The sequence below is a fragment of the Phytophthora sojae genome (assembly GCF_000149755.1).
Source record: "Phytophthora sojae unplaced genomic scaffold PHYSOscaffold_2, whole genome shotgun sequence".
In the NCBI taxonomy this organism is placed as follows: domain Eukaryota; phylum Oomycota; class Peronosporomycetes; order Peronosporales; family Peronosporaceae; genus Phytophthora; species Phytophthora sojae.
This window is the reverse complement of record NW_009258116.1, coordinates 2,987,274-3,006,135: the sequence shown is the minus strand read 5'-3', so window position 1 is coordinate 3,006,135 and position 18,862 is coordinate 2,987,274. Positions and strand designations below refer to the sequence as shown.

General features: G+C 54.3%; 9 protein-coding genes across 9 annotated transcripts; 4 read left to right on the top strand and 5 right to left on the bottom strand.

Annotated features, from left to right (window-relative positions):
• Positions 1-44: 44 nt before the first annotated feature.
• On the top strand, positions 45-1,146 carry PHYSODRAFT_462592 (hypothetical protein; the record flags this gene model as incomplete). The annotated part of the gene is made up of 4 exons (XM_009520685.1): positions 45-182; positions 251-484; positions 556-729; positions 817-1,146. Coding segments are annotated over 4 exons (876 nt in total), but the record flags the coding sequence as incomplete, so codon positions are not given.
• A 424-nt stretch (positions 1,147-1,570) lies between these two features.
• PHYSODRAFT_324877 (hypothetical protein) lies at positions 1,571-3,379 on the top strand (the record flags this gene model as incomplete). The annotated part of the gene is made up of 2 exons (XM_009520684.1): positions 1,571-1,711; positions 1,814-3,379. The coding sequence occupies 2 exons, from the start codon at positions 1,571-1,573 to the stop codon at positions 3,377-3,379; spliced, it is 1,707 nt and encodes a 568-aa protein (XP_009518979.1).
• Positions 3,380-3,581: 202 nt separating this feature from the next.
• On the bottom strand, positions 3,582-3,964 carry PHYSODRAFT_482111 (hypothetical protein; the record flags this gene model as incomplete). The annotated part of the gene is made up of 2 exons (XM_009520683.1): positions 3,582-3,732; positions 3,810-3,964. 2 exons carry the CDS (start codon positions 3,962-3,964, stop codon positions 3,582-3,584), a joined length of 306 nt encoding a protein of 101 aa, XP_009518978.1.
• Positions 3,965-4,988: 1,024 nt separating this feature from the next.
• PHYSODRAFT_478429 (hypothetical protein) lies at positions 4,989-5,933 on the bottom strand (the record flags this gene model as incomplete). Its single annotated transcript, XM_009520682.1, has 3 exons — positions 4,989-5,204; positions 5,295-5,673; positions 5,719-5,933. The coding sequence occupies 3 exons, from the start codon at positions 5,931-5,933 to the stop codon at positions 4,989-4,991; spliced, it is 810 nt and encodes a 269-aa protein (XP_009518977.1).
• A 1,463-nt stretch (positions 5,934-7,396) lies between these two features.
• Positions 7,397-9,731, top strand: PHYSODRAFT_255032 (hypothetical protein; the record flags this gene model as incomplete). Its single annotated transcript, XM_009520681.1, has 3 exons — positions 7,397-7,758; positions 7,792-8,232; positions 8,717-9,731. 3 exons carry the CDS (start codon positions 7,397-7,399, stop codon positions 9,729-9,731), a joined length of 1,818 nt encoding a protein of 605 aa, XP_009518976.1.
• Positions 9,732-9,796: 65 nt separating this feature from the next.
• PHYSODRAFT_485575 (hypothetical protein) lies at positions 9,797-9,976 on the bottom strand (the record flags this gene model as incomplete). Its single annotated transcript, XM_009520680.1, has 1 exon — positions 9,797-9,976. One exon carries the CDS (start codon positions 9,974-9,976, stop codon positions 9,797-9,799), a length of 180 nt encoding a protein of 59 aa, XP_009518975.1.
• Positions 9,977-11,011: 1,035 nt separating this feature from the next.
• On the bottom strand, positions 11,012-12,262 carry PHYSODRAFT_486642 (hypothetical protein; the record flags this gene model as incomplete). The annotated part of the gene is made up of 3 exons (XM_009520679.1): positions 11,012-11,251; positions 11,313-11,640; positions 11,712-12,262. Coding segments are annotated over 3 exons (1,119 nt in total), but the record flags the coding sequence as incomplete, so codon positions are not given.
• A 4,159-nt stretch (positions 12,263-16,421) lies between these two features.
• Positions 16,422-17,758, bottom strand: PHYSODRAFT_310923 (hypothetical protein; the record flags this gene model as incomplete). The annotated part of the gene is made up of 3 exons (XM_009520678.1): positions 16,422-16,429; positions 16,564-16,695; positions 16,831-17,758. 3 exons carry the CDS (start codon positions 17,756-17,758, stop codon positions 16,422-16,424), a joined length of 1,068 nt encoding a protein of 355 aa, XP_009518973.1.
• Positions 17,759-18,091: 333 nt separating this feature from the next.
• PHYSODRAFT_353862 (hypothetical protein) lies at positions 18,092-18,794 on the top strand. The gene has a single exon (XM_009520677.1). It carries the CDS (start codon positions 18,121-18,123, stop codon positions 18,721-18,723), a length of 603 nt encoding a protein of 200 aa, XP_009518972.1. The 5' UTR covers positions 18,092-18,120; the 3' UTR covers positions 18,724-18,794.
• Positions 18,795-18,862: the final 68 nt, after the last annotated feature.

Sequence of the window (18,862 nt, the reverse complement as noted above, 5' to 3'; positions counted from 1 at the left end):
AGTGTGGCGACCGATGCGACAACATGAGGATACAGCGGGGTGTCATGCCGCCTACGCAGCTCGTTGATTGTGGACGGAAAGGCCTCGGCCTGAAGCTGTTGGAGAACGTGAAGGCAGGCTCCTTTGTCGGAGAATATATGGGCGAGATCGTGACGGAGCAAGAGTACTACATGCGACGAGTGGTGCGTGTTCCTGTCGTGGTTATTTTGTTGTGTGCCGAGCTAACGGAGCATTGGTTTTTTGCCGCCAGCTTTACCATAATGAGAAGCACCGCTACATGATGGTGTTGAGTGGTGGCGAAGTCATCGATGCCACGCGCATGGGCGGGTGGGCGCGCTTCATCAACCACAGCTGCGACCCAAACTGCGGAGTGGAGAAGTGGGACGTCAATGGCGAAGAGCGATGCGCCATTTTCGCTCTGCGCGATATCGTCGTCGGCGAAGAGCTGACGTTCGACTACAAGTTCGAGTCCTTCAGCAAAGCTGTGAGTTCTGCAGCTTCGCATCCTCGTAGCGCGGCCTTACTGCGTCTAACAAGTATACCTGCTACGTACAGGAAATCACGGAGTGCTTGTGCGGCGCGCCCAATTGCCGGAAGGTGATCGGCATGAACAATCGCGTCACGAAGCCGACTGCACAGAAGAAGAAGTCGGAGACGGCTCCGACCGACGGTCCGAAGCTGCTGGACCCTGTCATCGGGCTAAAGTCCAGGCCAGTTCAAGGCGCAAAGGTTGGCATGTCCGGGACTACTGTTCAAGATCGACGATGCACTAACACTTAGACTCGTGCTCTCCTCTTCTGTCTGCTTATTGTGCAGAAAGCGGAGGCTCTGATGCAGCGGATGGCGCGGCAGCGGTTACTGAGCCACAGTGACATCCGAGTGCTGCGGCGGTCGCACGTCATGCTGGAGCGCAACCTGACCTGGCACATGGAGGACGACTTCGCCCACCTGGCGCTGCTGCCGTACTTCGTCTCGAAGCACTCGTCCGTGATGAAGCACACGCCGGAGCTCAAGCACGTGCCCGACTTTTTCAACTGGCGAGACCTGCCCAACTTCCCCAAGAAGGTGCGGCGTCTGACGCGGGACGCCAAAGTCGCTCGACTTCACGATATCGCCGAGACATTGCAGGCTCGCCAGCAGCAAGAGGATGCGGAGGAGAACCAGGAGGAGCACGAGCAGCAATAAAACTATTTAGCTGAGTCACAGCAAGCTGCCCTTGTTGCAGTTTTGCGTAAGTATCCATTTACCTATATTACGTCTTTTTATGTCACTATCGTTTCTATTGGCGGAAAAAGCGCTAGGGGAAGGGCGAATAGAGAGCCTGTGTGACCTCATACAAAGCGCCGTCGGCAAGCCTTGGCTCCAGGGAAGAAGCGCGCGCGCCCAGGCCTTCAGTAAGTGAGTAGCCAAGTGACCCAGGCACGGGGTCCCAGTCAAGGTGCGGCTCAAATCAATGCGCCGACGGCGCATTGACCTTGAAACGCGCGGAAAGCCCAGCGATCTCACCTCAATCTTTATTTATTTATGATTTATTTCCTTGCTGGAGAAGATTAGAAGCGTGACCGAGTTGATGGCCATGGCGGGGTGCGACCGCGAGCCGAGCCCAGACGCTGCAGGCTCGAAACAGCCCAACGACGGCGGCAGCAAGTGCGGCCCCAACGCCAGCTGCCAGTGCCAGCCCAGCGCCGCCGAGACGCGCGAGTTCCGCAAGGTGAGCGCTTGAGAGACTTCGACAGAAGGAGCAGGAGCAGGGGTTGGAGGCAAAGGGACAGCGGGAGCTAACGACGACGTGCCTGTGGTGTAATTGTGACAGCGCTGGCTGCTGCTGACGGACCGCGAGCGCGTCGCGGCGCTGAGAGGAGACGTGCACCAGTTCTTGCAGACGGCCACGGACCTGCTGCCGTGTCCAGGCTGCCGCAACAGCGCCGAGGCGCTGTTCTACAAGCTGGTGGACGGCATCGTGCGGGTGCCGCAGCTCGTGAGTCGCTCGGGCCTTTGCTTCGACCAGGACAGCCACTTCCGGCTCAACGAGTCGTACCTCAACAGCCCGGACACGTCGTTCTCGCTCTTCTACCACCAGGAGCGCTGGGCCGCCACGACGCTGGCTAAGCCGACCAAGCCAAACAGCAAAGCAGGGACGTCGCGCGCGAGGTGTCAGCTCCACTCCCAGAGAGTGCGCGGGCGTCCGCGTCCTGCTGCGTTTGAAGCGCTGTGGCACAAACTCCCGGAGGACCACCAGCGGCATCTCTCTCATATCGATTCGGACCAGTTCTTGACCGATCTGGAGAATTATCTGCGACGTCATCGCTTCTGTTGTCGATGCAAGGAGAAGGTATTAGAGGCGTATGATCTGCTGATCGGCTCGAGCTGTAGCGAAGACGACTGCGAGGACTGCGGAGGCTTCGAGTGCTCGGACAAACACCACGAACACAGCGACTACGGCGATGATCTGCACTACACGTCGTATTTGTTCGACGAGCTCGCGTTCTCACGAGCGACAAACCAGATCATTGTGCCTTGTAATATTGAGTTTATGTCCCAGCTGATGTCGCGGGCAGACCAGGAGGTTGTAGGTGACTGGGGAGACCGTCACGCTCGGACGATCGCTGAGGCGCAAGACGAAGTGCTCATATGTCTGGGCATGGTCATTTGGGACAAGATGCAGAACTTGTGGACCAAGTCGCGGTCAGAGAAGCGCTCAGAGGAATTGCTGGTGCACTGCGCCGTGTCAACGCTTCGCCGCAATTTTGATGTAGCGGTGGAGGCGCTACACGGGGAGGAGATGATGGAGCAGCTGCTTGCTGAGGAAGATGACGAGTCTCGGAGGTTGGCGAAGAAGAAGGAGAAGCGAAAGGAGAAGAAGAAGAAGCGCAAATCTGCAACGAAACAGAAGCAGGCGGATCGCTCCGAGTCGGAGAAGAGTCAACAGGCAGAGAAGCAGAAGCCGAAGCAGACCAAAACGCGCAAGCAGTCCGATAGCAGTAAGACCGTGACGTCGCAATCTTCGACCAACTCTCTCAGTAGCCAAGGAGATGATGACGATCTCAACAACTCCATCAGATCCATGGATCCGATGGGGACGCATCAGTGTGACTCGACGTGTGATGAGCCGTGCCTCCGCGGGAATTTGACGTACGACGAGCGCATGGAGTGGCAGCTACTTTCCTCAATGGGTTGGGACGCGTCTAACCAGTTCACCTCATCCTTGCCGGAGCTTGACGTTGATACCGACGACGAAAATCACGGCATACCTGAGGACGAGATTCGATTCTGGAAACAGAATCGCTCGAGTCTTGTGCGGCGACGTATGGCACAGCGGCAGAAACTGCAGGAGCGGTTCGACCAGTTTGTGTTGCGCACGACATCGCTGGATGCGTAGTGCGCGTGGGTATCAGCGAACGCCTTATCTGAGGCTTGTCCATGAGAAGAAGTGCACTACCCGCAAAGGTTTACCTATGAAGTAGGGCAAGTCTGCATGATAAAGTCATTTCATCGTTACTCCTACAATATTTGCATGTGCCATTTGGGTTCAACTGGCGTTGATGGACTGTAAGGGTGCTTACACTTCCACACGCAATGCATCAGAGCTCTACTTTGCTGATCTCTGCCTCCAGGGACGAAATAGCTCGATCAACCATGGCCTTGTGGTTCGTGCACGCCATCAGGACATTGGTTACAGCATGCCGGTTCTTGTCGACCAAAGCTTGATACGTCTCTGTCATCTCCATCGACCTGCAAGACGAATTAATAACAAATGCAGGTTACTTTCTTTTGTTGCGCTCATCAGACCATCAAAGGAGGGAACTTACGCTTTCGTCAGGTCCTCCAGGTGCTGGCGGGTCGTGATCACTTCTTCGGCGAGGTTATCTCCATTCACGATGTTCGTGATCTTCATCTCCACTTCTCCAGTTGCAACTTCCTTTCGCCTGATATTGTCGTCTCGCTTTTCGCGTTCTTTGCGCATTTGCTCTGTGAACTTCTTTACCTCGGCCTCCCACCTCTTCTCAGTCTGATGCTCGAGGTTCAGTCGCTCTTCACTTTGCTGCAACTGCTCATCCAGCACGAGTGCTTCGTCCAGACCAGCATTGGCGCGCGTGATTCGGTTCTGCTTTAGTTCAAGCGCTGCTCTACGAACGTCGGTCTTCAAGTGGTGGCCTAGCTTGGTCACTGCATCAAGCTCTTCCAGAGCTTGATCGAGTCCGACAATGTAATTAAAGCCAAGAGCATTCTTTGCGGTATCCGGTATGATCTTCAGTCGTCTGCAAGTATTAATGTACTCGCGAAGTTGGTTGTCGAGCTGACACATGGTACCGAGGTGAGATTAACGACAGCAATGATGCACACAATACAACACAGGTACGTACATCATCGCGTATGGCAGCAGCACGATTTTCGTCCGCAGTGATCTGTTGCTGGATAGCGTTCTGCCGATTAACCACTTGATGAAGTTGGTCCGTGAGTCGAGCCCGTTCTTGGGCGATTTGATCGATGTCGTGCGCAGACAATTCCTGGTTCTCAATACGGGTGTGCAGCCTCCGAATTTCCTCGTTACGAGCGCTGAGCTCGTCCTCTATTTACCACAAATGAAAATCAGCAACAAGTTCTGTAGAAGTTATCGCCAATTTGGGCGTCGACCAACGTACCAAATGACTGCCGAGCTTCAGCGAGAGACTCCATTTTCTTCTTCAGCTTGGCCGCTAGTATCTCGTACCTACTCACGAGCTCCTGGAATTTTGCTAGGTCGCCCAGGCAATCTTTTTTCTTCTTGTCAAGTAGCGGTAACGCATTCTGGCGGTAAAAAAGTGATGAAGCAACATTCAGCTCGTCAGTCACGTCCCCAATAAACGACTCAGCTGTAGACCGACATACCTTGTCCCGCTTGGCCTTTTCGATGCGCTCCTTCAGCTCTTCGCGCTGTTGCTCCAACTCGCTCGTCTCCTGCTTAACAATCTCGTTCCGCGCGACTGCAGCAATGCAATGATGTCGAGTCAGCTCCAACGCTCAAGTACTGAGAGACCAAAAAGTGCGTGCGTACCCAGTTTCTCTCGCTCTTGTCTCTCGAGCATAGCGAATTTGTCGTCTTCACCCGCCAGGAAGACGTGGTAGGACGCATCCAGGTACTTGAAGAAGGGTTTGTCTCCATTCTCCTCATCGTTCTCGTCACTCTGCTCCGTCTCGTTCGCCTGCTGAATAGCTTCGTCGTACTACCAGCACCAACCAATATCAACCACATAAAACAACATCAGGGCACCATAATAAATAATAAAAGATAAGATAAACACGATCCTCCTTACGCTGAGCAGCTCGATGAGCCACGAAATGGACAGCAGCAGCGTCGGCCACGTGTGCGGCGTGCCCACGGCAGCCAGCGACGTCTTGCTGATGGGGATGGGGTACCGCAGGTTGCGGAACTGCAGCACCACGTCCTCCTCGAACTTGACGCCGAACTCGAAGGTGGGGTCCACCTGCTTGAACAGGAACAGGATCATGTTGCAGAAGTCCTTCTTGGACGGGCCGCGCTTCAGAAGCGCCGGCGACAGCGTCTGGTCGTACATGCGGTCGCTCAGGAACTCCACGAGCGCCTGCACGCAGCTGTTGAGGTACGAGCGGTCGCTCACGGGGCGCGGGTCGAGCACGCGCGCGCCGCCGCGGCCCGACACGGACGCGCGCGAGCTGTAAGTGCTGCTGCGTCGGTTAGAGGCGCCGTTGCCTACGGACTGACGCGCGTTCATGGAGGCGCGCGGGCCCGCGGGGGGTCGGCGTGCGGTGTGGCCGGCAGCCGTGGAGACGCGCCGAGACACGACGCCGATGGACTGGCGCTCCATGGCCGAGCTCTTGTTGGGGACGGACACGCGCGTGGACGGGTGCCGCAGCATGGAGGAGCGTGTGTTGAGCTGCGAGGACGACACGGGGCCGAGCGTCGTGCGCCGCATCGTGGAGGAGGTGGCGGTGACCGGCAGGAAGAAGGAAGGAACCGGGCTGAGTATTGGTTTGTTTGAAATTTAAATATTTTGCAATGATAGGTGGACCACATTATATATTCAGGCTCAGAAGTTGTAATTCAATAATTATATTGGTTCATTACATTCATGAATTGTGTTTAGTTTCGGCGTTTGTTTTGAGTGTTTTAACTGGATTTAAAGACAAAAACAGTACTTTTAGTCATTACACAATATGGAAAATGTACTAAAAGTACACACAATACTATTGTGTTCAGTGTCCGTTTTGTGTGGACACCATCTGTACAAGCATACGAGTCGTACATTACGACAAAGCTGTGTCGCTGCGAAAGAAAGCTGCTGCCGCTTTGGAAGGTTCGACACGACCCAGTGACTGTACGATCGTGAAATGGTCAAGTGGACGCATGGGATGGCCTCGGCCGAAAACCATGGTGGCGGCATGACGGCTTCCTCGAAATGCGAGGTTGGAACCAGGGCCTCGCCTCGTCGGCGGAAGCTCCGCCCTCTAAAATACTTTTATGACCATCATCCCCATGTTTTCGTTGCACTCCTCGGAAGCATGTGCTTGTTTGACCTTGTGAAGTCCGCGAGACGCGGCAGCTTCTGGCCAAAACGACAGCTGCACATGCTTGGAGTGCTGAGACCGAAGTTTTGATTGTTGCGTCTGCATTGTTCGGTGAGCTCGGCAACGTAAAGTTCTCAAACAGTGTCTATAGAGATGGAATAATGTTCGGCCAGAATGAAATGCCTGGAAACCTAATTATGAGTTTCGGCGGGGAAGTACGGGTTCCCGTTCCCGAAAGTCTCCTTTACGTTTTTGGTCTTGTACATGTATCACTCTCGCTTGGTTGAACTGTATTCGAGTCAAGAACCTTGATACATGCATAGTAACTTAAACGTGTCGACCGCCGAACCAGCTCGACTTTGTTCGTTCGCACTGGCGCCGTGAAATGGCAGAGCTGACCTCGAACACCATGCAGAAATTTAATTCAGGGTAAAAGTCTAATAGACAAAAAGATGCTGCTTCATCTCGCGCTGGAGCGTATCCAGCGACTTAAGTGTGAACCACGGCGCAATTTTCGTCGACATACTCCGTGAGCCAGGTGCCGCCATCTCCGCAGTGCTCGATGCGAAGGCCTTGTTCCGTAAATGTATCCATCGCCACTTTAGGCAGATCCTGTGCAAACTCTTCCTTGACATCTGGAATGGTAAGGACGGCGCAAGGAGCCCGCAAAATGCAGTGGAGCTGGCTTCTGTGCACCTACAGACCGCGACTTGCACTTTCGTAAACCCCGATCGGGTCACATCGTGGCGGGCTTTCACAGGCGAACGAACTGCCTCTACCGTGTGGCCGCGGCGGCCCGATGCGTTCGCACTTCCGGATCATTGATCACCCTGCGCTGGAATTGGCGGATTGAGTTCGGTGGTCGATCACCATGACGACCACCAAGAGGCCAGGGCCAGCTAGCAGACTGCGCGAGGCACGCCGCCAACAGGTTTTTGTCGACGAGGAGGAGGACAATGCGAACGGTGGGTCGGGCTCGGCCAGGACTGTGGACATGGCGTTCCTCTCGAACGGGACCAGCTTCGTCGACGGCAGTGGCGTGGGGCATGTCAAGGTGAACGAAAGCATGGACTGGTCGGACGTCCTGCGCAACGACACCACCGTGCACATTATTTACCAAGGCTCGGGGTCGCACGAGGAGATCCTCATCATCCCCGTCAACGAGACTGCGCCGAATTCGGTGGACTCCTCGTCCGGTGGCTCATCGGGCAGCGACAGCGAGAGCGGATCAGCGTCTGGGAACAGCACACTAAGTCCAGTTAACAGCCTTCCGACGGGGTCAAGCGCCGGTGGCAGTGACAGCAGTACCGGCGACGAAGGGGTGGCCGGTACAGCTTCCTCTCCATTGACGCTTGTGATCGTGGCCTCCGTCCTGGCCCTCATATCTATTGCGGCTGTTATTGCCGTGGTGCTGTATGGCCGAAGGAACCGGCGACGCGCGTATTCAGAAGACCCGAGCAACACGGACATGCCGTTCATCGTGGGCCACCTCCCCCATCAAGCCGCCCCGGAGCTCAGCGTGCTGGACACGGACATCACGCCGGACCTGTGGGTGGAAGGCCAGTACCAGTACTCGCCCAACATGAGCGGGTTGCAGAACTCCCTTAACGGCACCGCTATCCTCTCGGACAACAACACGACCCCGGCACACCACAGACTGACGGTGGATGCGTATCCGCTTGGCCCCAACACGCGGCGAGGCCAACGGTATCGTGACAACAACGCACAGGAGGATATCTCGGATCGAGGGCGCCACCGCACAGGCACGACCCCCGTTGTTTTGTATGAGCACGACTCGATAGAGGAACGCAAGACCAACTCGAGCAGGAGGCAGCAATCGCAACATCCGTCCCGACGGCAACAACAGCATCATCCGAGTCAACGCAGCCAACAGCAGCATCCGAGTCAACGCAGCCAGCATCCAGATCGAATGAGTCAGCAGCAGCAGCAAGAGCGAATGAGTCGGCGCGATAAGTTCGCCACCAGGCGAGACAGGTGATAGTGTCGGGCTCCGTTGCAGTATAAAGTACGCACTATTTGTCAATAAAAACTTCAAAACTGTTCGTAACTTCACACACCCAGAATTGTACCGATTCCATGGTACCGCACCATTGGAGCTCCTGCATGGCCATCAATTGGTAAACTGAAGCCATCCCACATTTGACTGACCGACTAACCGACTGACCGGCAGCATGGCTCGGGGCAACGCGCAGTACTCGGTGGCCGAGCTCGTGGCCAAGGCGGAGGCGCTGGTGGACCAGTGCCAGCCCGAGCTGGCCGTGCAGTTCTTCGAGAAGGCACTGCTGCAGGAGCCGAGCAACGCGTCGCTGCTGGACTCGATCGGCGAGCTGAGCACGGAGCTGGACAACCCGGAGCGCGCGCTGTCCGCCTTCCAGCAGAGCGTGGCGCTGGCGCCCGCGCAGAACCCGTCCAAGTACTTCTACCTGTCGCAGCTGGTCACGGGCGAGGAGGCCGAGCGCTACACGACGCAGGGCATCACCCAGCTGGAGCACGAATTGCAGCAGCACGTGGACCCCAGCACGCCCGCGGCGCTCACCATCAAGAAGCAGATCTGCGACGCCTTCTGTTCGCTGGGGGAGCTCTACATGACGGACCTGTGCGACCACGAGGAGGCCGAGGCGCGCTGCGAGAACTACTTCCAGCAGGCCATGAAGTTCGACGTGGGGCTGCCCGAGCCCACGCAGGCGCTGGCCAACCTGCGCCTCGTGCAGCAGAACAAGGAGGCGGCCGACGGCCTGCTGGAGGAGACGTTCCGGCGTCTCAACGAGAACTGCGACGAAGAAAGCATGCCGTCCTTGGAGTTCCGCACCGCCACGGGCAAGATGCTCATCGAGGTGGAGCGCTACGAGCAGGCGTGCGACGTGCTGGAAGGAGTGATGCAGGAGGACGACGAGAACGCCGAGCTCTGGTTCCTCGTAGGCACGTGCTACCGCGCCATGGACGACCTGCCCAACGCGCTCGAGTTCTTTGAGAAGTGCCAGACCATGCTCACGAAGCTCAAGAAGGAGCTGCGGGACGAGTTCTACCTGCAGGACCAGCTCCAGAGTGTGGAGGAGACGATTGCCGAACTCAAAACCTCCATCGCCAACCGACCTCCTGAGCTAGACGAGGAGAGCGATAGCGAAGAGGATGAGGGCGCCGATGCGGAGACGGTAGGGCAGCAGGACGTGGAGATGGAGGAATGAGCGGAGCACATGAGCGTGGCCCCCATAGATTTCATTCAAAAGACAATATATGTTTGATATACCTCCTACATCTCCGTTCGGGAAGGCGGCAACTGTGGTGGCAACAGCGGAAGACACACGATCTTGCCGCTGCCAACGCCAAACACCACGTGCATTTCATCCGGGGCCAGTCCTTGCGATGCGATATCTCCATACGTCGCTCGTTCGAGTAGGACACGCTGGTCGTCGAGCGTATGCGCTGTCATGACGAGCGCCTGCTCGCTGTTGCTCACGACAACCTTCGAGTAGCGCGCGCAGATACTCAGCGATGTCATCGGGGCGTCACCCAGCGAGAGTTTGGCCATGAGCGTTCCGTTCAAGTGGAAGGAATACAGCATTGGAACTCCTGTGCCCATGGACTGGAGCACCACGTGACCCACGTTGGACAGCGCAAGCGATATAACTCCGGGCTCGAGATCACCTGGCACCTCGAACGAGTGGATGATCGAGCCGTCCTCCAAATTGTGCACTAAGCACTCGTTAGAGGCTGAGCCACTGACGCAGACGCCGAGCTCATCAGATGTACTCACGCAGTTAACTTGGGCGTTGTGTCCTAGCAGCACCTGGTCGGCCGAGTAGTCGTTAGCATGAACGGGTTTCGAGCTCGTCTTTGAGCCTCGGAAGATCTTGAGCGAGTCCAGCAACGTCGAGTTCATGCTTGCCACTTTCCACACGGAGATGGTGCCGTCGGTGCAACCAAGAGCCAGCATTGTGCCGGAGCTGCTGGTACTCACGCAGGTCACCACTGACTGATGCTGCAACAACCGGTACAGTAGCGCTCCATCGGCGGTCGAGTGGAATCGCGCGGAGAAATCGTGATGACCGACAGTGCAAATCACCATGCCGCCATGAAGCAACGCGATCGAGTTGGGGACACCCTGCGGGGTCGACAGAAACCGCTTCTCTCCAATCACCTTTCGGCTCTTTCGGTCTTGAAGCTCAATGAATTCACCAGCATGCTCACTACCGGAGCCCGTCGCAGATACTGCTCCCTTGGACTTGTTCGAATGATGGTGGTGGTGCGGTTTCGTCAACTTTGGTCCGAATCGATGACAAGAAAGCATGCCGTTGCTGTCCACACAGACGAGCTGCGATGTGCCTGAGATCAGCTTGACAAGCACAACGGGTGCTTCATGAGGTACCCCCAACACCGTCCGCTGAAGTTCAGGTGTAGCAGACACCGACGGCGGCTTTGCTGGTGATGCAACATTACCTGCGAGCAGAGTGCTCGCTATCGATTGTCGCTGTGGATGAAACTCGCGAAGAACTTGGGTAGGCGTTTGCCCGAAATGCGCGATCTGAGACTGCATCGAAGACTTCACGACTGGATCAGTGATCGAGTCGACGTCAACCATGCCCTCGTACGTAAGGTAGAAGAACACGTTGTTCGCCTTCACAGCAGCTGCCCCACGCTGCTTGCAGCCAACGACCAAATCGATCCAGTGATGAATATTGGCCGACACATACTCACTTTCCAAAGCCTGGTAAGACAGAGGGGTTAGTTGAATGATTAGGAATGTACAACAATAAACGTTTACGTACCACGAGGTTTTTCATCACGAAATCTTCGGGTGAGCTTGCCCAAGGAGGCAGCACAACATCGCTCACATCCGCACCGCTTTGCCTGGTACCTAGGTCCAGCTTGTTACAGTTCACTAAGAACTCAGGCAAGTAGAACCATTCAGGAGTTAACTCCTTCAAGTCGGTGTAGTCAGTGAGGCAGTTATGCCACGTTTCCGCGATTGAGTGGAACAAACGGTCCGCGTGGTCAAACTTCCCTCCTTGGATGCTCAGTGCATACGAGGTGAATGGTTCCAAGCGGATAAGGTAGTAGAGCACGGCACCAATGTTGGAATAGTGAGTCCCATACCTGCAATTAAAGCAACATGACACGTCAGCTCTTCCGTTAAAATAGTAAGTACTTCGAAGTAGTATACTCACATAAACTTGGGGATATCAGGATCTTCAAACGCGTTGTAGCGGTCAACAAAAAACTTGAGGCGAGTTGGCTCCAAAGCTCCCATTGGCTTTGTCAGGTCTCGATACGACTCCCTCCGACCGAAGTCCAGCGTTGCTGACTCGTAATCCGAGATAACCCACGGGAAAACGGGATACTGTGTCAGATCGTTGTATGTCCGGCCAGCAATCGTGTTCAGCCACATAAGATATTCAAAAGTGGAGATCTCGTGCTGGACCCAGCGATTACTCATAGGCGAGTTGCGAAATAAGCTGCTTGGGTGACGGAGTCTACGGACACTTGGATCACGCTTCAGCAATAGTGGTCTTCGCGTCATAAGAGCCTCGTGAAACAGAGCCACATCCTCCGACACCAGATTAAAAAAGTAGTTTTTCCTTGTGGATTGAATAAATAGCTCCAGCGCCGTCGGCTTCAGCAAGTATCGCCGCCGATACATGCCCACGATATCGTCGATTCTCCAACGGCGGCGTTTAAAAAGAAATCGCCAAGCATTGTCCACAGGTAAGCCAGGCATTTTTTCGACAACCACAGTCTCGTGTTCATCAACCACTCGCTCAGCCACAAACCGGAGAGAAGAACTCGACAGGATGAGCTTTCCCTCTACAACATGCAAATGGCGTACGAGTTGGGCGTTTACTTGCAGATCGATTTTTGACCGTGGATTCATACGTTTTCCCGTCTTTTCCAGTTCCCCGCTTCGAGTGCTTGATGATGATGGGAATAGCTCCGGAAGTCCATCATCCGCTTTGTCAGGAGCAAGCTTCGACTCCATCATTTTCAGTGAAGTCGGAGTCAACTCTAATGAAACGGCATCCGGAGCTGCACTTTCAGTGCCCACTTGGTTTCCTTGTGTGCTATCGATGAGAGTAGAAACCTCCTGCATCAACGCTTGAGCTTCTTCCGATACTGTATCTTTCGTCGTGTATAGTGAGTCCACCCCGTACTCGACTGCATCTTTGGCATCCTTAACAGACCTTTGGAAATAATCGGCGACGCCACCAACCACAGTCAAGACTGACGCTCCCAAAGAAAATGAGCTCAAGGGTGATGCAGTCTTTTGTGACAACACAGGAGACATTGGAGATGGCGATATGGGTGCTGTTGCCGTAGTGCCGGACGTCCCAGGAATGCCAACTGGATCGGAAATAACAGTAGGCGCAGAATCGACTTCCTGCGCACTTGGCGCTGAAGCTGCTGGTGTGCTGCTTTCAACTCCCAGCTCTTTTTGCAGCGATTCAGTCGAGAATTGAGACAGCTCTTCATCTTCTTCGGCATCGTAAGACTCCATTTCATCTGCGTCCAGATCATCGTCGTCCGATGCGCCTCCATACGCGCTTTCATATTCTTCTGGGTTCGATACTGACCGAATTATGGCTGCCCGCATTTGAGCGTCAGCGAGAAAATCACTGTAATCCGATCCAGCATCGCTTCGCCAACTGTGCTCCAAATCAGCCAACCCCTCTTGAATCGACCCACGGAAACGCCGACTAAGTTTTCTGCCACTCTCTTTGCTTTCTGTTTCTGATGGAGGGTACTCACAGCTTAAGTTCCGAGCTCGGTAATGCTCAGTCACTCGTTTCAGACGAAGACGCATTCGAAAACTGTTTTCCCTCGAGTCGATTTTGAGAATCACTCCATCACCACCAACTCCAGTATCACCTTCACGCGCCCGCCCAGAAACTTCCGAGGTTGAATCACCTTCGCCAAACAAAGACGACGACGCACTGTCATGACTTGAATGCGCGAGCAGCTTGTGCACACTACTTGCAAACTTTTCTGTGCTGTGTTTGAGCTCTACAAGCCGCGACTCATCTCCCATATCTTGCTCATTAGAACGAGCTACTTCAGCTGCCTCATCTTCGGCGGTAATTTCCTTCCACAGATTTTCACACTGCTGAAGCTCCTGCCCCAGCAACTCTGCCTGTGACCTGGCATACTGCTGAATGAGATACGGATTAAAGTCGACAGCGTGGTGCTCCATCACGTAAATCCAACGGCGGACAAAGTCAGCATGTAGCGCGCCAACATAACCTTGCAGGATTTCTGGGTCGCAGCAAGTGTGATGGTTCTCACGGTGTAGCCTCCAAACCATGAAAAGTTCGCGAAATTGAGATAGTTCGCTGAAGAACGGAAGGTCCGTTGATGACATGATCTGTAAGGTCTTCGTTAGCTCCGGCTTAGCACTGGGGTCGCGCAGGTGCAGTGCTGTGTTAGCCAGCGCCACCATAATCTTAACGAGCAAGCGGATGGTCTCGATGTCATGTCCTTCTAGCGAAGCTTCCAGTATCGTGTAGCAGGCATCTAGCGTGTAAAGGTGAATTAATTCTCTCTCAGGAGCTGGGCCCGTTTCCTGCAAAGTAGTGAAAAACTTGGAAGAGTCCGTTATCCCAGATAACGGTAGCGTGAGAGCCATGTCCGGCAGTACAGATCCAGATACTGGGGGCGTCGATGTCCCCGATGAGAATGATCCAGACAGTGGTGACAAAGATCCACTAGACCGTTGAGATGACGTTGCAACTGGTAACGAAGCGATCAGTTTCAAGACTTCCAATACATTCTGAAGCTTTCGAACCAGCTCCACGTCGCCTGTGGCCTGCGCTAGCGTTACATGCTTGATTGTCGTGTGTAGAGCCAAAAAGGTTGACCGTGAACGCGAAGCAACAAGGTGCGTGAAAATCGCCGTTTCTTCCGATGTACCCTCTGATCCGTAGTCAGCATTTTGGATTAGATTTGCCATAAGACCATCCCAGTTGATTTTGTCCAAATGAGGCAGAATCACTTGCCAGAGCTCAAATGCTTTGCGAGTCAGGATACTTTCTTGGCCAGGAGAGGGGATAATGTCGTTAGACCGTAGACTCTCGCTCATTTCCGTAGCCAACAGCACGCTCTGCGATACTATCGCAGCAACCTGACACAAATTCTCCCAAATAATCTCGGACTGAGGCATTGAGTGTTTCTGGGCTGGTTGGCGCACAACTTGCTCGCAGATTACTGCCGTTAGACTGCAAAGATCGGACGGCACTCGGCAGTGGCAGAAATAAAACTCCAGAAAATGCATCCACCCATTTTTCACGTGAAGAACACAGTAGACAATGATATCAGCGATCATCTGGTTGGCAAGCTTGCGCACAAGCTCGCACCAACGTTGTGGGAATTGGTTTATCACCATCTCAATAATTGCACTTGTGACTGCCTCGCTTTGGCTTCGATTTTGTAGAAGACTGAGCGCAAAGTCGCAACCCGACAAATCTCCAGACTCTGCAATCACTCGAACAGCTCCGAGCTTGGCAAACGCGGAGGTCGTGTCAGCACTTAATATGGCGCATGCTTCGTTAAGCTCCTCGGACTGTGTTAAACTCTTTTCCCGCGTTACACCAATTTCAGCGCTTGTGTTCGCTGCTGCTGCAACAGACGCTCCCAGACTTAGTGATCGTAAACGACTCATCCACGACGGCCATGACCTAATAGCTTCTTTCACGCTATCCCCCATAGTAGGTGAACTTAGCTGAGTTCGAATTTCTGAGAGTATACGTGCTTGGACATCGAAATTCGCATTATGGATCAAGCCCAACAAAACCATCGGAATAAAAGTCATCCGTGCGAAACTTCCAGTGCGGACATCCACGGCGGGTTTCGTGTTACCTTGTGCTAGGCGCTTCCGCCCGATAACAATATCCAACAGGAGATAGGCAATATCAACCGTGAGCGTGTGGGCTTGAAACGACGAGTAGAGCATTAGCATGTCACTTTTGTGTAGTAACACTTTCTCGGATGTATACAGCTCAAACAACCGAAGTGCCGCTAACCGCACGTTGTACTTCGTCGACAGCATTGGCCTCCACAGAACGCGCACAGTGCCTTTAGAGAGCTTGAACACATTTGTAGTCAACTGTATCTGACGCGTCGGAACACCAACAGCAACTTTCCGAGGCTCAGTCGATGCCAGATTTCGCGTTAAATACTGTAAAATATCCTCCACATCCACGTTGCCACTGTCACACGACTGCTTTGCTTCGCATTGCCGGAAAATATACGCGACCAGTTGTCTCCATTGATCGCTCGTAGCATCCTGAACTGGTGGGAAAAGCAGGAGATCCATCAACTTTTGAAGAACTAGGTCGCGCAATTGTGCCAACTGGGCTGCATCCATTTGGCCAGCTGTGAACTCTTTATCCTCCGAACCACACGACGTATATACCTGCGAGATCAGACGACAGAAAAAGCTAGCATCCACACGGTCCTTTGTGTCCAACGAGCGAGAAAATTCACTCAAGGATGTTGCACGGGAAACCACCAGCTTTCCCGAATTGCTACTCGGTGATCCAGTGTCGGATAGCCGACTTCGTTCCCGTAAAGTCACCTTTTGAAGTATTTGGAGGTACTTCGGAAGCACCTCCCCCAATAGCTTGACTTGTGTGTCAAAGGGTGAGAGAAACCAGCTCGTGTTGAAGAAGAGCAGACGGTAAATATACTCCATGATCTCTTCGTCGCTTTCTAGGAAGTCTGTCATAGCTTCCAGGATCGAAACGACACCATCCAAAAGATCCACAGACAGATAGCTGGGCGAAATGGATTGCAAGATAAACTCCACTACCTTCACGCCATGCAAGCGAACGAAATGAGATCTGCACACAGTGCTGCGACGAAGTCCGATACCAACAAAGGCCAGAAGATCAGAGATCTCGCCCATTCCAAACTCGTGCACTGGGTGAAAGTCCGCCATTTCGGGAATTTGATCCAGCAACAGCAAAAGGAAGCATGCACACCCACCCACAGAATCCAAAGCATGAACGAAACTCTGAGTAACATAGGCACTCGTTCCAGGTCCCAGCGAGCCGTGGCAATCGTTGCCACTGACATCATAGCAAACCCGCTTTTTCAGATCGCAACTCCGCGCATCGTAGCAAAAGCAAAACTTGGACTTGTCTGTAAGTCCTGCGTTTTCAGCTGCGACCGAGTTGAGGTCATTCTTCCAATGGGTTAGCCAGTGTAACCTTTGCACTTCCGCCTCCGACAACGCCACCCCAAAGAGTGTCGGGCTCCACAATTTCCCTTTCAGACTCTCTGCGAGAGGTTCGATACCAATGCCGTTCTGGCCGCCAACCATCATGAGCGGGTCTGGGTACCCAAGATTCCCATTAAACACAGTCTTACCATCCACATACACTGTCACCTTATCCTTGAAAACCATCTTCTTCGCGTGCACGACGCACACGTGTACCCACTCCCTCTCCATTTTATCAATCCACTCTGCAAACGGCACTTCAACTTGCTGGACAGCGCCTTGGCCCGCGAACATCCTCACAACTAGCGACTTCCCTTCCAGCACTGCCGACACACCCTGCCCATTTAGACCACGAAAGCTGTAGAGCGGCACAACCGCTGCAGTAGCGTCCAAATGCACCCCAAAGCTGCAACTGTAGCCTCTTTTAGTGAACAATTGCTGCTCTGACGGCACAATCAACCCTGCATTGGCTCCTCTCATCGTGAAGATCGCGCGTGGCAATGTATCCATCTCCACGAGCTCCTTCTGCATCTGCAGCACCCGCCGACGAGCTGGCGGCCGTCCAAGCCGTAGAAAGTCGAACAGAGCCACCACGTCCGTGGCGTTCATGGACTGCAGACACAAATCTCGCAGCATGTCCACGAGAGACTGCACAGTCTCCTCGTCCACCTCATCTTGGCTGCTCAACGAGGATAACGAGGCTAGCAGCGCCTTCAGTACGACGTTGCCTCGCTTCGCGACGTGGTGAGACCTCGCCGTGTCTGCGGTCGACTCCAGGAAGGCCTGGGCGTCGTAGAAGTGGGCGGAGCAGGCGGCGAACAGTCGACGCAGCACCTGGAGCGTCTCCCGCCGCGCCTCCGCCGTCTCGGACTGGCTCAGCACGTCCAGCAGCAGCAGCACCGGGTCCTTCAGCCGCGCCACTTGGCCCGCGTCCTCTGCGATCGCCTGCAGCGTCTGGCGCTGAGCCTCCTCGGCGTCTCGCAGCAGCGTCCGCAGCTCCTCCATCCTGGCGATGGACGAATGACGCTCTCGGACTTTGCAGAGAAAGAAAGCCGTTATTTTCCGCCGGAGCTAAACGAGCAGCAACGGTACATGCAACTTCAACTTTGGAAGAAAAAGGCTCAGTTTACGGGAAGTTGTGCCATGCCCACAGCAATAATCAATGCAAGCTCCGCCGCCAATTCCATTCATCAACAACTCATTCGCAACAAAACTTCCTGGCCTGCTGCAATTATGACGCAATCTTCAGCAGGATTCGTGCAGCGCTCTTTACCAGGCACAATGGTAATACACGCCCTCGTGTCCACGAAATGCAGAACACATTCGCGACTTTACTCCGCTTCCCTCCAAGCACGCAACCTCCAAGCATGACTCAGCCTACCCTCAAGCTCACCTACTTCGACGGCAAGGGCCGCGCCGAGCTCACGCGGTTGATCTTCAACTACGGCGGTGTGGCGTTCACGGACGACCGCATCTCGCACGCCGACTTTGGCGCTCTCAAGCCCACGCTGCCGTTCGGCCAGGTGCCGATCCTCGAGGTGGATGGCGTCGTGTACGCCCAGAGCATGGCCATCGCCCGCTACGCTGCTAAGATTGCTGGCCTGTACCCAAGTAACGCGGTGGAGGCCCTGAAGGCCGACATGTTCTCGTGCTCGATGGGTGACCTGGAGGGACCGTTCGTCGACATTGCCTTCAAGACTCCCGATGAGGCCGAGAAGGCCCAGAAGAAGAAGGTCTTCATCGAGGAGACGGTGCCCAAGTTCTTCGCCACGCTCGAGAAGCTGGTGGCCGACAAGTTCATCCTCGGCGGCAAGATCTCGTACGCGGACCTGCAGTTCTTCGACTTCGTGAACAACAAGATCTCGTGGATCTTCCCGGACTTTAAGACGGACGCGTTCCCCAAGCTCACTGCCGTCGTGAACAACGTCAAGGCGGAGCCCAAGATCGCCGCCTACCTGTCGAAGCAGTAGATTGGTTGCCTCTGTAGTTTATAATCAGAGCCACAAAGCTAAAAAAACGAACAAGTTTCTAGTCTTCCAACAAGGCTTTTGCTTCCGCTCGTCGCTTTCATTTTGTTGGCGATGGCGTCGATGGAATTGCCACCTTTTG

What these genes read in the sequence shown, in the direction of transcription:
- PHYSODRAFT_353862 (XM_009520677.1), top strand. Translation starts at nt 18,121, where the DNA reads ATGACTCAGCCTACCCTCAAGCTCACCTACTTCGACGGCAAGGGCCGC.